We start from the raw sequence: 18,026 nt of genomic DNA on the forward strand, positions 1-18,026 counted from the left end.
AGGGCAGCTGTGGGGCTCAGAGCCCTCGAGTTGAGCGCTGCCGCCCCCTCCCTGGGAGGCCGCTGGGCAGCGAGGGCTGTTCAGAGCTGCATTATTCATGGTGCGCAGCTCTGAGCAGAGGGAAATTTGCTGAGTGATCGACCTAATATCTTAACACAAACCCATTTAGGCAAAACACCTTTGAAGCGAGAAAAGCTGGGAGAAAAAAGAGAGAGGAGAGAAGGAAGCGAAGGTGTTTGGAGGCAGGTGGTGCAGGGAGGGGGCTGTGGGGGAAGGCACAGGGAGGTGTCTAGTTCTGGCCCCAGCCCCGCTCCAGGCCACCCACCGGAGACCCCTGCCCCAACCCAGCCCCCGAGGGCCCACCTTCCTCTATTCTCAGTGGCCATCCCGGGCATTCTTCTTGTTTTATATACAATAATAATTAATTTTTTAATATTTGTGTATTTGGCGGTGACAAGTCTCAGTTGCGGGATCTAGTTCCCTGACCAGGGATCAAGCCCTGGGCCCCCTACTTTGGAAGCATGGAGTTGTAGCCAGTGGACCACCAGAGAAGTCCCCCCGCGGGGTATTCCTCAGCTGAGGGAATCCCACCGACTTCTCAAAGTTGGTTCAGAGAGGGAAAGGAGTCTGCCCAAGGCTCCCACGGCAAGTCAGGCTGGGCAGCAGTCAGACCCAGCACTGCTCAGCGCTAGTTCAGAGTCCTCTGCTGAAAAACCCCTTTCAGAACAAGACCCCCAGCTCCAGCAACACAGCTGGAGGGCGAGGTCACAGAGCAGCTTTTCAGCCCCTTCCCTGATCTCACAACTCCACACTCCACAGCAAGACCACTTTTTCCAATGCAACTGGAATGTCTCTACCCTGGAGCCTTGGCTGGTCCCCCTGCAGGAAAAGCCCCTCCTGCTTGCCCACCTGCCCAGCCCTGCCTCGGGGCTCCACTTCTCCACCTCTCCCCCACGAAACACCCCAGATCCTCCTGCAATGGGGATGTGCCGCCGCCCACCCAGGCTCTCATCACACCCCTCTCCCCTGGAACCATCCTCTGCCGAGGCTGCTGGGTCAGTAACTCCTGTGCTTTGAGGCATGAGGGCTGGAGCCAGGTTGCCCGAGTTCAGATCCTGCTCTGCCACTTCTCAGCTGTGGGACTCTGGACAAGTTACTCACCTCTCTGGGTTTTGTCTTCTCATAAGCATGAAGAACAACTGAATTAATACATGCAGCAGTGCCTGGCACACAACTACTCAAAGTTTGCTCTTGTAACACTTGATCGTTTTCTCCATCCGCCCATAAACCCCTTCAAGGGCAGACTGCATTTTTCTCTTTCCTCACTCCCTGATTTCCAGCACAGCAGGTGTTCCGACTCTTGTTTCTGGCAATGTTGTCTGCCTGGCCTCTTCACCCCAGACCCCTTGGGAGGAGAAGCCAGCTCTGGGCTGGTAGTGGAGACACCTGTTGAGAGGCAGGGGCATGGAGAAGATGACCTCTGGCCAGCTCCAGCCCGGCAGCCAGGCCTGCAGTTTGGTGGGAGAGGAACAGGAGGCTGCAGACTGGGATGAAATATTTAGGAGCCCACATCCCCAGGAAGTGGAAACTGACAAGCAAAATGAAATGTTGAGATGTAATTACTCAGGCAGGCCAAGCATGTCTCCCTGCCGGCGGCAGGCTCGGGCCCTCCCAAGGTGCCCCAAGCAGGCACTGGGTAATGAAGTCCTCCCGGACCTTCCCACACCAGCCCTACCCCCTCCCCGACAGGAGCCTGACTCGGGCTCTTCAAGCCGACCCTTCTCATGGCAGAACAGGAGTATGTGGAAGGAACAGCGGGCTGAGCCCAGCCTCAGCTCTGGATGTACTGGGGTGAGGCCCCAGCTTCCTCAGCCAGGAAATGGGGCTGCTGACCCCTCGACTGGGAAGCAGGACAGACAGTGGGTGTGAGTGTGCCCCCGAGACTGGCCATGGGGGAGGGGTGTGGTGAGGACAGAGCAGACACCAGCCGGCCCTGTGAACCATCGGAGGCTTTTCTTAGGCTCTGAGCTGCCTGCGACTGGGGTTAGCAAGAGCTGGTGGACAAAGGTCAGGGGCAGAGGCCCAGATGTGGCCCTGAGCTGGGGAAGTGCTCACCCCACCCCCCCAAAACCCCTCCCAGGCTCTCCCGATGATGCTGGGGAAAAGCTTGGGGCCCCAGAGCCTGTGAGCCTGCTTGGCCAGATCTGGGATGGAAAGGGGCCTCCAAGCCTGGATCCCAGGAGCAGTCCTAAGTGGGTCTCAGGAGGGCATCTGGGGAGGGGCGTAGGGAGGGGTGCTCAGCTGATCCTGCCCTCTCTGTGGAACACCAAAGCTGGGGCAGAGGACCCAACAGCTACTGATTTTTCTCAATAGGCCTTTGGGGCTAGACATTTTTCATAGTAAGAGATGGTCCCGTGTTGCAATACAAAAGGACATCCTGGGACTCTGGGCACTAAGTATGAGAGGGGACTTGAGCCACTCTGATATTTACACTGACATTTAAACGCACCCCAGGCACTGTGGCCCGGGTGGGACTGCCCGCAGTTGAGAGGTCTTTTCTAAATCTAAACCAGAGCCGAGAGGCTCGTGATCTGCTCAAGGCAGTCACAGAGATGCCACCCCGGCCCCTCTCCAGGCTGGCTCCGAGCTCCAGGGACAGGTCCAGCCTCACCCGAGGCAGCAGCCAGCTGACTTCTCAGGCTCTGATCCCCTGGGCCCTGTCCCCAACTCCTGTGGACACCACCTGACCAGACCAGAGCCCCATACCAGCATGCAAACCTCAGGCTGTCCAGCCCAAGCACCCACCACCCCACCAAAACCCATCCCACTCCAGCATGCCCTTCCCTCCCACCTTCACTCGCTCTCACCTCACCTCCCTCGGGTCCTAAAGCCCTGTGGCCTCATCTTCTGCGCTCTCTGCCTCCAGCAGGACCTGCACTTCCCAACACCAGACTGTTCCCTCTGTTCTATGCCCAGTTCCCCTTCCCGGACTCCTTCAAGTCAGCTCCTGTTGGTTCTTGAAGATTCAACTCAGGTCTCCTCCTCCAGGAAGTCTTCCTAGGTGTCCCCAGGCTCCTTCTCTGCTGGGTGCCCGTAACCATCCCAATAACTCAGGTACTGCACTTAGCACAGGGAAGGGAAATTTTTGGACTAGATGCCTCCAGGGAGTGGCCACTGCCGGGCCCATTTCTGGGCACAGAGCATCCACTGATTCAGCAATGATTCACTAAGGCCCTCCCATGCCAGGTGCTGCCCTGGATGCTGTGGGGACAGCCATGAATAGGACAGACCATAATCCTGCCCTCAGGGAGCTGACTTCTGTCTATGAATTAGACCACAGATGCTGAAGGATGAAAGAAGGAATGAATGAATGTGCAAATGAGCAAACGGACTAACTAGGAGCTGGCCTATTGCGCAGAAGGCCTTGTACTGCATCTCTAGCTCCTGTTCCTCTGCCCTCCTTTCCCTGTCTCCCCACCCAGTCCCCTGCCCCCTCCTCCCCCCTCACACACATGACCCCATGGCCCACGCATTCTGGCAGCACCCTTTGGTCATGCAATGTCTGCACCTGTTCTCTCATTAGCTCCTCTCAATCAGCCCACGGCTTAGGTGCTGCGACCATTATACAGATCAGGAAACTGATCCCGTAAGCCAGAGCCTAGTCCGGGATGCCGCCACCTTCCCTTTCTCCAACCCGTCTGCTCCCTCTGCCCTGCCTCTGCGTATGTCTCTCTCTCCCAGAGTCGGGTGTCTGGCGAGTTGCCACCTCTCTCCAAGCCTGTTTCCCTGTCTTAAAACGGGGCAGGCAGAATGGTTTTGAGAGATGGGAAACAGAGCCTGTTCCCCTCCCCTCCCCCCACCCACAGCCCCTACTGCGTGCCCCTCACCCCGCTCTATCCCCTTCCCCCTCCCTCCCTCCTCTCTCCTCTCATGTGTCACTTTGTCCTGATTTCTCCCCCCATCCCAAGGCCTCCCTTGAGCCCCAAGACGTCTGCAAAATGGTCGTTAGCTTTCCTTCTGGCTCATTAAAAATGAGAATTTGCATAGAATATCCATATGATCACTCTGTCTATAGCAAAATGAGGCACAGATGTAATGCACCATGCGAGTCAGGGAGAACGAGGATGATGGTCACAAGGGGCGGGGGTGTGGCCAGCCAGGAAAAGGCCACATGCTCACCCTCGGGGCCTGAGGCCGCAGAGGCAGCCCTGCACCCCTCCAGCCCTTTCTTGGCCTTTCTGATGGCTAATCTACCCATTCTTGTCATACAATAATCAGCCCAGTAAGGACTGCAATTACCCCCATTTTACAGATGGAGAAACTGAGAGCCAAAGAATGGTAGCTTCTCCAGACACACAGCAAGGCCATGGCAAGCCTGAGGGTCAGAACTGTCTGCCGTGAGGTGGCCCACCCCCCTTATTGTCAGGAATGCAGCCCCCTCCTCGCTCTCAGAAGGAAGGCATCATGAAGAACCAAATTTAGTCACACAGCTCCCCTACCCAGAGCACCCTGCTGCTCCTCTGGGACAGGCCCATGGTTCTTTAAGACTCTCCTCTTCCCATCCGCTCTTCAAGGAAGCTCCCCTTCCCCCTTCCCCCAGTTCCCATTCTGCACCCCCCATCCACCCCATCCCACCCCACCCCCCACCCCATACAACAACAATTTGGCTAGATGCAAAGATTTTGGGAAACAACTGCTTCCAAACCTCATCCCAGCTATATAGCTGCATTCAGACCTGCCTGATCACAAAAAGGATTCACAGCAGTGCCCAGAAATAAACATATTTGGCTAAAAGAGAGATTTGTAAGGGACCAGCACTCTACAGATGAGGCCCGGAGCAGCATCCAGGGATTGGCCATTCTTGGGGACCAGAGCCAACCAGGGCTTTCCCCTGGTCTGGTGCTGGCGCTGTCCGTGGTGCTGAATCCAGGGGCAAGGGGCCATTCTCCTCCCCTCCGCCCACACACAACCTGGGAGCAAGACGTGCGGGCTAGTGCTTCACAACATACCCCAGACCTGTCCCTTCTCACCACTCCCACTCCGTGGCCATCATCACGTCTCACCTGGAGGACAGCAGTAGCCTCCTCACTGGCCTTCTTGCCTCAGGCCCACAGTCTCTTCCCTACACAATGGCCAGAGGGATCCTAGTAAACCCAAGCCCATCTACATCTCTTCTCTGTCCACAAGCCTCCCACAGCTCCCATCTCACTCAAATCAAAAGCCGAAGTCCTCAGAGAGGCCAGAAGGCCCCCCATGATCTTCCCCTCCTCTTCCACTTCTCTGCCCCCTCAATTGCTCTGTTCTTGCCTCTTGGCTACCCTCCAAGTCCCAGGAAGGCTTTCAGGGCCTTTGCACTTGTCAGTAGCCCTGCCCGGGGCACTCCTCCCACAGATCTCTTCGTGGCTCACTCCCTCACTGTATTTAGGCCTCTGCCCTAAGTTCGCCTCTGCAGAAAAGCCTTCCTTGACCACTCGTATGACAGTCTCCCCTTCCTTCCCCCACTGTCTACTTATGCAGCTTTCTTCTTCTTTATAGCAATGCTCATTGGTTCTTATCTGAAAGTCTATCATACAGTGAAGTCTTTACTTGTTTACAATAAGTTGCCCCTATCCCTCTCCCCAAACATGAGCTCACAAGATCAGTGATCCTCATCTCTTTAGTCCACTGCTGTATCCCCCATGTCCTGGCTCAACGCCTGGCACACAGTAGGGGCTCAATAAATATCTTTCCAGCAAATGAATAAATTATTGTATAGAAGTGAGGGGTGAAAGGGATGAGAAAGTGCCCCCACTACCCTCCTCACCAGCCATATCCCCACAGAGCAGGCTCTATGATCTGGAGGCCTGGACTCCCTTCTTCTGAGTCCTCGAAAACCCCAGGAGCCCAAGGGAAGCCATCACTAAAAAGGTGACCATCAGGGATGCATTCCTCCCAAGCTCCAGGCCCTGTGATGCCCACTTTTAGACAGAGCCCCTCGCAGGCTCATCCAGAGCCACACGTGACTAAGTAACTCCCATCACACTCACATTCCGCGTCACAGAAGCTGCTCGCCCCCCTTCCCTGGTCCTGAGGGAACCTCCAGCCTGTCTGTGTCAAGGGGGCGGGGTCATCCTCCGAGGTCTGTCCATCTGACTGACCCAGCAGCACTTCCCCAGAGAAGCTGGGTGAGACATCACATATGTCATCGAAAGGAGGGCCCCTCCCCCCTTCCTTCCCTCGGGCTCTGGAGTCACACAGACCTGAATGCAAAGCTCTGCCTCTGACATGCTGTGAAGGCCAGCCCACAGGCAGCCTGGGCCATGGCCACTTCCTCCATAAAATGGGGACAATTCTCAGGGCATCTGTGTAGGGGCTGGGGCCAGGGCCCGGCAGCTGCAGTGGGTGTGGTTAATGAAATGCTCCTTGGAAAATCGCATATTAAAACACAAGGGGGTCCAGGAGGCTTCACACAGGCCAGGGTGGGCTGGCTGAGGGGCTGGTGCAAGAGGCAGAGCCTGGGGCTCAGAGGCTCTGGGAAGAGGGCTGGGTGGATGACACAGGGTAACAGGGGGAAGAAATAGCTGCAGACATCCCTCTGTGTGTCCACGACGTGCATGTGCCCACTGAAGAAGGTGCACAGCCCCTGCCTGGTCTCATGAAGAAATGGAAAGCTCTGGGAGGGGCAGTGACTTGTCCAAGATCACACAGGAGTAGGGGGTGATGCTGAGGCCAGAACCCTCCTGAGACACTCAGCAGCCCCTGAAGAAGGAGCCTCAGGACAGGAGGGAAGGAAGCCACGAGCTCACAGTGTCCCGGGGCTGCAGGGAAATGGTGGCTGGGGCTTGCTTGGATGACACCCCTAAGAAGCCCAGAGTAGGGGGCTGGGAGTACAGGGACCTCAGATAGGAAAACAGGCTCAAACTCAGTAGTCAGCAAGGAGGTCAAGAGGGCTTTCTGGAAGTCAAGGCCCAAACTGGGTGGGGGCAGGGAAAACTCAATGCCTTTGCCACCTGCTCTTTAACAAAGGGGAAGAAGTCAGAAGGGATCCCTAAACACGGGAGCCTGGGAGGACAGAGCCCAGCGTGCTCCCAGTGCAGAGGCTCAGAGAAGGGGAGGAGGAAGAAACAAGGGCAGGAAATGAACTCAAAGACAATGGGGTTCAGACCAGGCTGACAGATTCATTCGTCAAAAGGCTCAGAGGTAACACAACCAGAGAGGCCAAAGGAGCCCACTTTATGGGCTCAGGTCTGGGCCCAAGAACACAGGCAGAGCAGAAGCCAGAGGCCAACCCAGTGATGCCCGGACCTTCACATGGTGAGGACAGAAAAACCAAGAGAGGTGGGTAAGGCACATGAAGACCCAAATCACAGGGGTCGCCTCTGACACATCACCTTCACATTGGGGATGAAGCTGAGGCTCAGAGACGGAAAGTAACCAGCCCAGGGCTACACAGCCACCCAAAGGCTAGAACTGGGACCCGACCCGCAATCCCCTCTCTGATGAGTAACCGTGACAGTGACACCTCCAGCAGCTCAATGCTGAGTGCAGGGCCCTGACTGTGCTAGCGCCTTACATGGATTAACTCATTTAATGCTCATGGCAAGCCAGAAGGGAAGTGCTATTAATTTTCCCATTGAATGAGGTGGAAACTGAGGCCTAGAGCCCCTAAGTGACTGCTCAGGGTGGCACGGTTCATGGTGGCTCTTGAGGCCCCCACCCTACCGCACCATCTGGGGAAGACGGCATGAGGGCCAAAGCCACGAAGGGGTTGCAACCAGCAAAGAGAAATGTTAGGCCCAGAAGAAATCTTCAAACGTTCCACAAAAAAGGCCAGTGAAAGAAAAAGTTGCTTCCTGTCAATGGACAGGGAGGCCTGGCGTGCTGCAGTCCATGGGGTCGCAAAGATTCGGACATGATTGAGTGACTGAACTGAACTGTCCAAGAGGGAAGGGGTGCAAACTTGGAGTGAAAAGGGCTCGGTGCCTACCATCTACTTCCTCCTGCCACTCCTGTCAAGCTTAGAGGCAGACTCTGATGGGAGCATGTCCCCGTCATGATAAGTCAGGGCAAACACATCAGAGATGAGTCAGGGAGAGAGGAGAGGTGGCTTGGTGACACCCAACCCACAGGACTCACAAAATCAAGAGGTGCCAGCCTCGCACCAAAGGCCAGAGGGCAGAGAAATTAAAGTGGACAGGCGAAGTCCCCACAGCGGGCCAGGCAGCTCAGGGTGCATCCTCACAGCAGGACAGAGACTGACGTGGCCGTCACAGAGCAGTCACACTGGCGCCAGCACCTTGCCAGTCTCCCGGGAGGGCAGGAGACACAGCTGGCACATGGGAGGCCACGTGGCTCAGAGCGGGGTGCCCAAGCCAGGTCCACTTAATTTCCACCCACAGTCTGGTCAGCGGGCAGGGGATGCTGGGCCCCAGCTGCAGGTCCCTGGGCGGCGAGGCTGCGCTCTCCCCCCAGGAAGATGCTACCAGCCATCATATACACCAACCCAAAAAGCCAGTGGCAGGACCCCTCCCTGAATCTGGCTACCCCCAACCTTGGCTGATCTCAACCACATGTCACCTGACTGAGGGTGAGAAGGTCACACGCTCCAGGCTCTGTCTCCGTGCAATTGGCCCCAATCATCCCTGAACCAAAAGACCAAGCCTGAAGCGCCCCCATGATGAGCCTCCACTTACAAGAAGGACGCCTGGAGCCAGAGGCCTCGGACTAGGGGCACCCAGCCTGCCAGCTGTCAGAGCCAACCCTGCAGGTGAGCTGACACGTCGCTCCTGTTACAGATGAGAGATGGAGGCCCCGGAAGGGCAGCAACCTGCCTGAGAGCACATCTGTTCATCCTACAAACATCTGCTGAGGCCCCGCCGTGTGCAAGGGAGGGCAAGGGGCACACAGCCAAGGAGGGAGGGGTCCTACCCTTCCCCGGTCTCAAGGGGCCCAGCCAAGTAGGAGAGGAAGAGGGGAAATTCAGCAGGCACTGGGGCAAGGGTGACTGAGGTTCCCAGGAGGCCAACCCCAGGGGAAGATGACAGGTCTCCATGGGTCAGCAACTCTGCAGGGAGCCTTGGCTCAGAGCCGCCGCAATGGGCAGAGAAGACTCCCCAGGGCCCTAAGGAACTTGGACACAGCAGCTGGATACACCAACTCCAAGGGCCAAAAAAACTGTTAAAGGCAAGACTGGCCTGAAAGAAACTGCGCAGCTCCGCCTCACATGGGTCCCCGTCCCACGCCCACTAGGACCAGGCCAGGCCCCTCACTGTGGTCCCATCTGCCTGCTACCTCCTCTAGGCCCCTGCTCACGCTGCTCCCCCACCTGGCACACCCCCCTCCTTCCTCTCCACTTATCCAAGTGTGCCCCTCCTCCAGGCCCTGCTGGGCGGGGCCCCCTGCGGCCCTGGAATTTATCTCTTCACCTCCACACAGGCATCATCACATCCCTTCATTCACTTATTCAACCAGACTCTCCCAGGCCCCTCCTGCGGGAGGGCAGGGTGCCAGGTCTGACTGGGCACTACTCTTCCCACGCCCGCTGGGAGCCAGCAGGGCCCACAGCCGCTCTCCTCTCCTCGCACGGGGGCTGAGTACCCAGCAGATGTGAAATAGATCCGTGAAGTCCAGGCTCTGGAAGGCTGAGCTTCTTCCCATTCCTGCCTTCTGGGGCAGGCAGCACGCCACAACGAAGCATCCCAAGGCAGGCGCTGCAGTGGGAAGGATTTCTGTCCTTGGTGGGTCAGGACAGAGTTGGGGGCAGCCAGAACTCAGAGGGCAGGAGAGGGTCCCAGGGCAGCCTGACCCCAGAAGCCTCAGTCTGCCTTTCTGTGGACTGGGAGAGCAACCTTTCAGGCCTGAATAGGAAGAAGGGCTTACGAAGTGAGTAGTTGGCTGAATTTCATGATCAATCACCCATCCCACCAGCATTTACTGAGTGAATACTATGTGCCAGGGACTGTGCTAGAGGCTGGAGAGGCATCAGAGAACAAAACAGGCAAAAAAAAAAAAAAGCCCTGCTGTCAGACCATAAACAAATAAAAGTGTACTTGTCAAGTGCTATAAAGAAAAACAGGGGACTTCCCTGGTGGTCCAGCGGCTGAGAGTCTGGCTTGCAACGCAGGGGACGTGGGTTCAATCCCTGGTCAGGGAACCAGGATTCCACATGCTGCAGGGCATCTAAGCCTGTGAGCCAAAACCAGAGTCCATGCTTCGCAACTAAAGATCTCCCATAACACAGTGAAGATCCCGCATGCCATGACTAAGACCCAACACAGGCAAATGAAAAAAAGAAAGAAGACTAAGAAGAAGTCTTTTAAAAAAGAAAAACAGAGCAGGAAAGAGGGACACAGTGGGACACAAAGAGGCCCCCCTGACGCGGGCACAGCTGAGAAGGCAGCCAAGTGCCCTGAGGAGAGGCCGCCTAGACCACCGGGGACAGAGCTTTCCAGGTCAAGGGAGCAGCCAGTGCAAAGGCCCTGAGGTCGGCGTGTGCCTGGAGTGTCAGAGGGGCCGTGAGGACGCTGGTATTACTGCAGCAGAGACTGGTAGAGTGGAAGGAGACAAGGTCTTGGGGGCTGGGCAGCAGAAAGGGGAGTGGGCACTTCCAGTGGCCTCCCCTTTGGGGGTTCTGGGCCCTGGGGGTGCCCTGGGGCAAACCTCCTCTCTGCTCTCCCAGAAAAATGAGCAGCACCAGGTCCCCCCAGCCCCCAGGCAGCATAGCTCTTTCTAGGTGGCTAACCCTTACCCCTCAGAGCCTCTGTTTACAGCCCGAGAAGCTGAGTCTAGAGATGTCACAGAGCCAGAGGGAAGAGGTGCCCCAGCCTTGGGCCAGCCCTGCCAGCCAGCCGTGCGGACAGGGGCCATCTAAATGCAGGTCTGACACCCTGCCCAGGGAGCTGGAGCTGGAGGTCAGAGAAGCGACAGCTTGATGCACCAGCGTCTCCGGAATACCAATGGGGGACGCGGGGACACAGCAGGCAGAGGAGGTTTAGAATTTCCCACCGTGCAAGGGACAAGGCATCCTCCTAAGGCCCCCACGCCTCTTCCTGCCACACTCAGGAAGGCCCTCTCCTTCCCACCCTAGGAGCACAGGCCTAGATGTGCCCAGGGAACTGGAATCACTCGCTGGAGTACCAGACTGCCCAGGAGACCCCACGGAGAGGCCCCTGCTGAGAGCTGACCTGTGTACTCACTGTCACGTGCACCAGAGACGGGGAGGCCTGGCTGGATTCAAATTCCCCTCCTGCTACCTGCCACCTGTGTAGCCTCAGGAGAGTTACTTAACCTTTCTGAGCCTCAGCATGGCCTCCACATAACAGAGTTGTCCTGAAAGATAAATGAATTCAGCTCAGTTCAGTCGCTCAGTCGTGTCCGACTCTTTGCGACCCCATGAACCGCAGCACACCAGGCCTTCCTGTCCATCACCAACCCTCAGAGTCCACCCAAACCCATGTCCATTGAGTCGGTGATGCCATCCAGCCATCTCATCCTCTGTCATCCCCTCTTCCTCCTGCCCTCAATCTTTCCCAGCATCAGGGTTTTTTCAAATCAGTCAGCTCTTCGCATGAGGTGGCCAAAGTATTGTAGTTTCAGCTTCAACATCAGTCCTTCCAATGAACACCCAGGACTGATATCCTTTAGGATGGACTGGTTGGATCTCCTTGCAGTCCAAGGGACTCTCAAGAGTTATGAATAACTCCATAAATCAGTTATGAAGCCCATAAAACAGGGTCTGGTTCACAGGGGGGCTTTGTACATGTTACCTACTAATCACCCCTTCACCTGTCACCCAAACAGGAGCCCTGGGCTCTGACACTCAACTTCCCTGTGACCTTAGACCGGCTCCTTGACTTTCCTGAGCCTCAGTTGTCCTCATCTGTGAAATGGAGCACCAGCACAAGTAAACAGACTCACACAGGCCCCTGCAGATACAGAAAAGCTGTGGGGGTATAGAAGTTTACACTCCAGAGCCCAGCCCCTAGGAGCACCCAGGACAGTGGTGGGAGGCACTCACGGCAGGGGCCCCGCCAGCCCCTCTAGCCTGCATCTCCCTCCAGGGTGACTCACATGGTCTCTGCATACCTCGTCCCAGCACTGGTTGTTGCCACTCAACTCACCCTTGGGCAGCCTCCACCTGGCAGAGAGGGGGGAACTCTGCAGCAAGAAGGCAGCAGCCCTCACACAGAGGGGGCACACACCCACACAGAGGGGCACCCACACTTCACACAGAGGGGGCACCCACACCTTACACAGAGGGGCACTCAGACCTCACACAGAGGGAAACCCACACCTCACACAGAGGGGGCATGCACATCTCACACAGAGGGGCACTCAGACCTCACACAGAGGGAAACCCACACCTCACACAGAGGGGCACCCACACCTCACACAGAGGGGCGCCCACACCTCACACAGAGGGAAACCCACCCACACCTCACACAGAGGGAAACCCACACCTCACACAGAGGGAAACCCACACCTCACAGAGGGGCACCCACACCTCACACAGAGGGAAACCCACACCTCACACAGAGGGAAACCCACACCTCACACAGAGGGAAACCCACACCTCACACAGAGGGGTGCCCACACCTCACACAGAGGGAAACCCACACCTCACACAGAGGGAAACCCACACCTCACACAGAGGGGTGCCCACACCTCACACAGAGGGGAACCCACACCTCACACAGAGGGATACCGACACCTCACACAGAGGGAAACCCACACCTCACACAGAGGGGAACCCACACCTCACACAGAGGGGAACCCACACCTCATAGAGGGGCACCCACACCTCACCTCACACAGAGGGGCACCCACCCACAGCTCACACAGAGGGAAACCCACAGCTCACACAGAGGGGCCCCCACACCTCACACAGAGGGGAACCCACACCTCACACAGAGGGATACCGACACCTCACACAGAGGGAAACCCACACCTCACACAGGCCCTGCTATCAGGGCAGGCCCGCCGGGCACAAGCCCAGAGAATCACCTAGTATGCACCCCCACACACACACACACACACGTCCTGCCCTGGCTGCCTCTGGGGCTCGCTACACTGCCCGCTCACCACCAGACCAGCTCGTCTTCAAGCAGCAGGCTGGCCAGGGCTCCCGTGGTCTCATCCCTCATCTTGTCCCTGGACACGGCCTCCAGGGCCCCGCACGGCCCCCTCAGGCCTTCCAACACTCCCAGGCCTCCCCCGGAATGCCCGGCACCAGGGAGGACCTGTAATAATAACAACGTTCCAATGTGAGCTCCTGAGTGCCCACCTCCATGGGCCAGCACGTTTCATTCTGATAACAACCAGTTTTATCCCATTTCGAGGATGAGGAAACCAAAACCAAGAGGGGCTAAGTGCCTTTCCGAGGATCGTGTGACCAGTGAGTGGCCTAGTCGGAGCCCAGGTATGTCTGTTACGGCCGCTCTCCTAACCACACGTGGCTAGCGCCATGTGGGGGAGGCAGGTAGCCTGGGGTGGGGGCACCAGATCTGACAGCCTGGCTCCAAGTAGCTCCAGCACCTCGCTCTATGAGCCGAGGCAAGCTCACCCCTCTGAGCCTCGGTGTCCTCACCTGGAAAAGAGGACAGAACACCAGGCCCACAAGGCTGTCACCGGGATTCGTGCAAGGTGTGAGCCTGCCACAGCACAGACTTCAGTCTAGGGCCACGGGCTGCTCAGGGCAGGGTCCGCACGACACAGTGACTGGGGCGGGAGGGCGCTGTTGATCGGCACCAGGAAGCACAGCATTGGGGCTCTCTCCAAGGCCTCTGCCAAAGGCCCCATCGGTGCTGGGTGCTCGGGAGCACCCCACCCAGAGGGCAGAGCTGGTTCCACACCCAGCCCCTCCACATTCTGGCTATGTGGTCTTGGGAGAGCCACCTACCCTCTCTGGCCTCAGTTTCCTCATCTATGAAATGGGCATGATTATGCTCCCTGCAGGACCCAGAGCCCAGCACATGGTCGGCACCCAGGGCTTGCTGGCCCAGCTCTCACTGGGGCTCTGACGTGCACCTTCAGCCCGCCCCACCACCCCACTCCCTGGCACGCCTCTGAGCAACTCAAAGATGATTTATACTTCAGAGAACAAATCAATACAATATACGGCCAGAGACATCTTTAATCTTTCGCAGGGATTAGGCTACAAGGTACAGCGGCCCCTTTCTACTGGCTGCTCAATTCTGATTTCAATTTGGGCTGCTGAAGCGCGGCTTTTTCTCCCCTTTTCTTTTCACTCACTAAAGACAGTTCTCCAAATCAAATTTCATTTGGCAGGTAGGGCAGGGAGACGCACCAGGGCTGCAGGGGTCTGTGGACGCAGGAGGTCCGGCCCGGTGGAAAGCCGGACCTTTGGTGACAGGATGGAGTGCAGGGGGCAGGGGCACTGTGAGGGTCCTGAGCTCTTATTTTTCTAGAAGTCCTTTACAAAATCTTCAGCAGACTTTCTATTTTCTAGAAAAAACTCAATGCTTGATTAGATGCTCACAGAAACTCAGACAATAGCCTCAGCTTCAGCCAAAACCCAATGCCCAGATCTCACCCCAATCCCAAGCCTTTCCTACAACAGCATGTGTCCCTCCAGGCTGAAGGGCTCTATGTGTGTGTGTGTGTGTGTGTGTGTGACTGTCATACCCCCATCCCCTGCACAGGTCTGGTCCACACGTGTCTCAGTTTATGCAGCTGGGAAATGGGCAGAAGACAGAGTAACAAAAACATGACACAGATAAAACCTGCAAGTCCTGGAGCCAGCTCTCCTGGGTTCACACCCCTTCTCCACCTCTAACCTGCTCTGTGACCTGTTGCCAGTTATCATGTGGTCTCTCTGCACCTCAGCTTCCTCCCCTGTACAATGGGGGTACCTACTTCACCAGGTAGGGTGGATGACTCAGGACACCAGGTGTAAACAGGGGCTCAGCACACCCCAGGGACATGGGGAGGGCCACGTGAGTCCGGGGTTGTCTTCCCGGTCCCCCTGGACGCCAAGATTCTGGACCTCCATCCTGCCCCCGTCCAGCACCTCTGTCCCCAAATCTGACCAAGGCTGCAGCTGAAACAGCCCGTGGGCTTGTTCGGGAAAGGATTTAAGCCATCAAGGCGGAGAGGAGCCTCTGGGGAGGATGGATGGAGCCAGGGCAGAGAGGAGCCCATCTGAGCAAAGGAGCCAAGGACTGGCGGGCCCTCAGAGAGAGGGGCTGGGGGCTGCGGTCTGATGCTGCCCAGCCTGCCTGCAGGTAGGAGTGGGCTCTGACCACTCTGGCTTCCTTCCACGGGGCCAGCTGCTGGAGTGGAGGGCAGGGGCGGGGGGCCGGGGCCACAGCCATCCATCAGCCCTGCCCCACTTCCACCACCCTGCCGCCCTCTCTGCCAGGTTACAACCACCCGCGGCTTCGGCTATACAATTAAAGGGGCTTATCCGAGATTTATAGCAGGATTATACCCGCAGGGTGTTACCGACGCCCGCCTCTGGACACTCTGTGGTCCTTAGGAGAAGCAATTAGAGTCCCGGGGTTATCCGGGTATAAATATATAGATGCCATCCCCAAGGTCGAGGGCTCCACAGTGAGCTATTTAGAGACAGGGCCTTGGGAGAGGAGGCGGAGGGGCTCCCTCTGCGGGGAGGGGGTCTAGCAGGAGGGGAGGGGCTCCCATGCACTAGGGGAGCCGTCCCTCCAGCCCACTGCCCTGAGTCAGCCAACCCAGAGGCCAGTCTGCTGCCCTGGACGCACCCCCCGCCACTGTCCCATACGGCTGCCCTCCCCGGCAGGGCCATCGGAAAGGCCGGCTCAGAGGCCCAAGTGTGGGCCTGCTGGAGCTCACCCTGTCTTAGCCTGTTAATACTCGCTGATAACTGAAACCTTTATCACTTTGAGGACTGCAATTTGGGAGCGCAGGGAGCTCTGTGGGGGAAGGGGGGCTGGCGGTAAGTGGGGAGTGTCCCAGGACAGCAAGCCACTGTCCCATCCTCCCCCCAAATGCCACCCACGGGGCACCTACGGCCCCACCTGTGCAGCCCCTGCCGCTCACCCCAGCAGACGGCTCAGCTGTAAGGAGTCTGAATTCTCAGTCCCACAAACAAACCCTTGCTCCCAGGATGGTTCTGGCTCCGGCTCCTGGGTCCCTGAGACCCCCATGAACAAGGCTCCCTCCATGCCCACCTCCTTCCCCTCCTCTCTGCCCAAAAATAGGGGCTGTTCCATTGACTTCCGTGCCCCAAATATAGACGGTTCCTCCATCTGCCTGGCCGTGTCCGCAGAAGCCATTTGCGCCCACCCGCTGCCTCCATGAGCCACCCAGCCGCCCGCCCACGAGGCCACAGGCTCAGGCCCCTGAGGGGGCCCCAGGGCAGGAGGAGAGCCCACGACAGGACCTGGGAGCGGCCCCCGCGGGGACCCCCTGCCCCAGCCCTGAGCGGGAGCCCACGGGCAGACTCACCGTCCTCTCGGGACTTCTGCATGAAGGCCTCCACGCCGCTCTCGCCGTAGCTGCCCTCCGAGGCCAGCGTGGACACGTAGTTCCACTTGAGGGCGCGCACGATGTCCACCATGGCCTGGGCCTGGTACGTGTCCGAGGGGACCACACGGGAGAAGAAGTCGTAGCGGCTGTTGTCACTCAGGTCGGGGGCTGTGGAGGCGTAGCTGATCTGGGGGATCTGGGGGGTGAGAGGGGCCGCTGATGGGGGTGGCTGGCACCCCACCCTGCCCAGCCAGGGCCAGCCCCTACACCCCAACCAGCCTCCCGCCCAGGGACCATCCCGGCCCTTCCCGCGGGCACGGCCTCCTCTCAACCCAGGGGGGCCCTCTTGACGTGGGATGAGCAGGTCCCAGCCCCACCCGACAGAGGAGGAAACCGAGGCTGAGAGCTGGGCCAGCTGTTGGTCAGCCCTGCCCCGGCTCTGCTCAGGGTCCCAAAGCCTGACCCCCTCCTCCGCTCAGCTCCCCAGATCCTATGTCTTCCCAGACCTCCCCCCCAACTCCCAGCAGGCACCAGGGTGAGAAGGGAGTGACTGGTAAGCATCAAGCCCTCCTCCTCCAGAAAGTCTCCCAGTTCACCTCAACAGAATCCTGGGGCTGGTGGGCCCTCCGTCACCTACACATACACACCCCAGAGCCATCGTGGATAGCACACATGCACACACGTGTGCATGCACACACACATACACACCCCAGCAGGCGCCTCTGGGGGCCTCAGCTGACATAAAAAGCTGGGAGATCCCAGCTGGGGAGCAGCCCCGGATGGGTGAGCGTTGGCCCAGGGATGGAGCGGGGATGAGGGACCCTGAGGGCTTCTCTGGTCCAGCCCCTGCCCCCCAGGAGCCTTCCATGTCCTCACAGCTCCCTCTGGGCCCCGGCTCCTTCCTCCTGCCCAGCTCAGAGGGCACAGAGCCCAGTTCCAGCTCCCCTGCCCCCTCCCCACCCCAGGGTGGACTCCTGGGAGGCCAGAGGGAATGGGGTCTCTCTCCACAGCCTGGGATCCAGAGCCCCCGGGAGCAGGGCCTGCCCGGGGCCACAGCCGCTCCTGCAGACTTCGGGCCTCGTGGTCCTCCTCGGCCAGCTCCCCCAGTCACAGGGCGCCTTCCTGCCCCGCCCCAGGCAAAGGTGGGACTCAGAGGCCCGAAGCCGCCCTTTCCCCGTGGCGGACATCCAGCATCCACAGGGGCTGCAAGGGGCTGCGTGCACTCTCCTGAGCCCCCCTCCACCTCTGCTCGCTGCCCTGTGCCCTCCTCACAGGGTCCTCGCCTGCCCCCAGCTCCCAGACCCTGCCAGTGGCCCCTGCTGTCCACCCCCAGGCTTGGTCCACACCAATGCCTACCCTTCCTGTGTCCCCTCTGCCCTGCTCTCAGCTGGCCACAGTGACAGGGTGAAAGGGTAGGCATACCGCTCTGGGCGAATGTCACATCCAAGACTGATCCCCCGAGGGAATCATTAAGGCTCAATCCTGACTGCAAAAACCTCATGGCCAGAACTTTAGTCCACATGGCAACTGGGGGTGGGAACATATTCCAGAACAGGAGGACTCGGGGAGCCCACTGCACATGG

The 18,026-nt window shown here is 58.3% G+C and overlaps 1 protein-coding gene across 5 annotated transcripts in view; it reads right to left on the reverse strand.

The window, feature by feature from the left end:
* Window positions 1-18,026, reverse strand: part of GRM4 (glutamate metabotropic receptor 4) — a 112,934-nt gene that overhangs the window by 44,628 nt on the left and 50,280 nt on the right. For all 5 annotated transcript variants that reach the window (XM_043907201.1, XM_043907200.1, XM_043907202.1 and 2 more), the window contains exon 3: window positions 16,423-16,639. In XM_043907201.1, the coding sequence (XP_043763136.1) occupies window positions 16,423-16,639 (217 nt within the window). The remainder of the gene's footprint in view (window positions 1-16,422; window positions 16,640-18,026) is intronic.

This window comes from Cervus elaphus, chromosome 7, assembly GCF_910594005.1.
Source record: "Cervus elaphus chromosome 7, mCerEla1.1, whole genome shotgun sequence".
Classification (NCBI taxonomy): domain Eukaryota; kingdom Metazoa; phylum Chordata; class Mammalia; order Artiodactyla; family Cervidae; genus Cervus; species Cervus elaphus.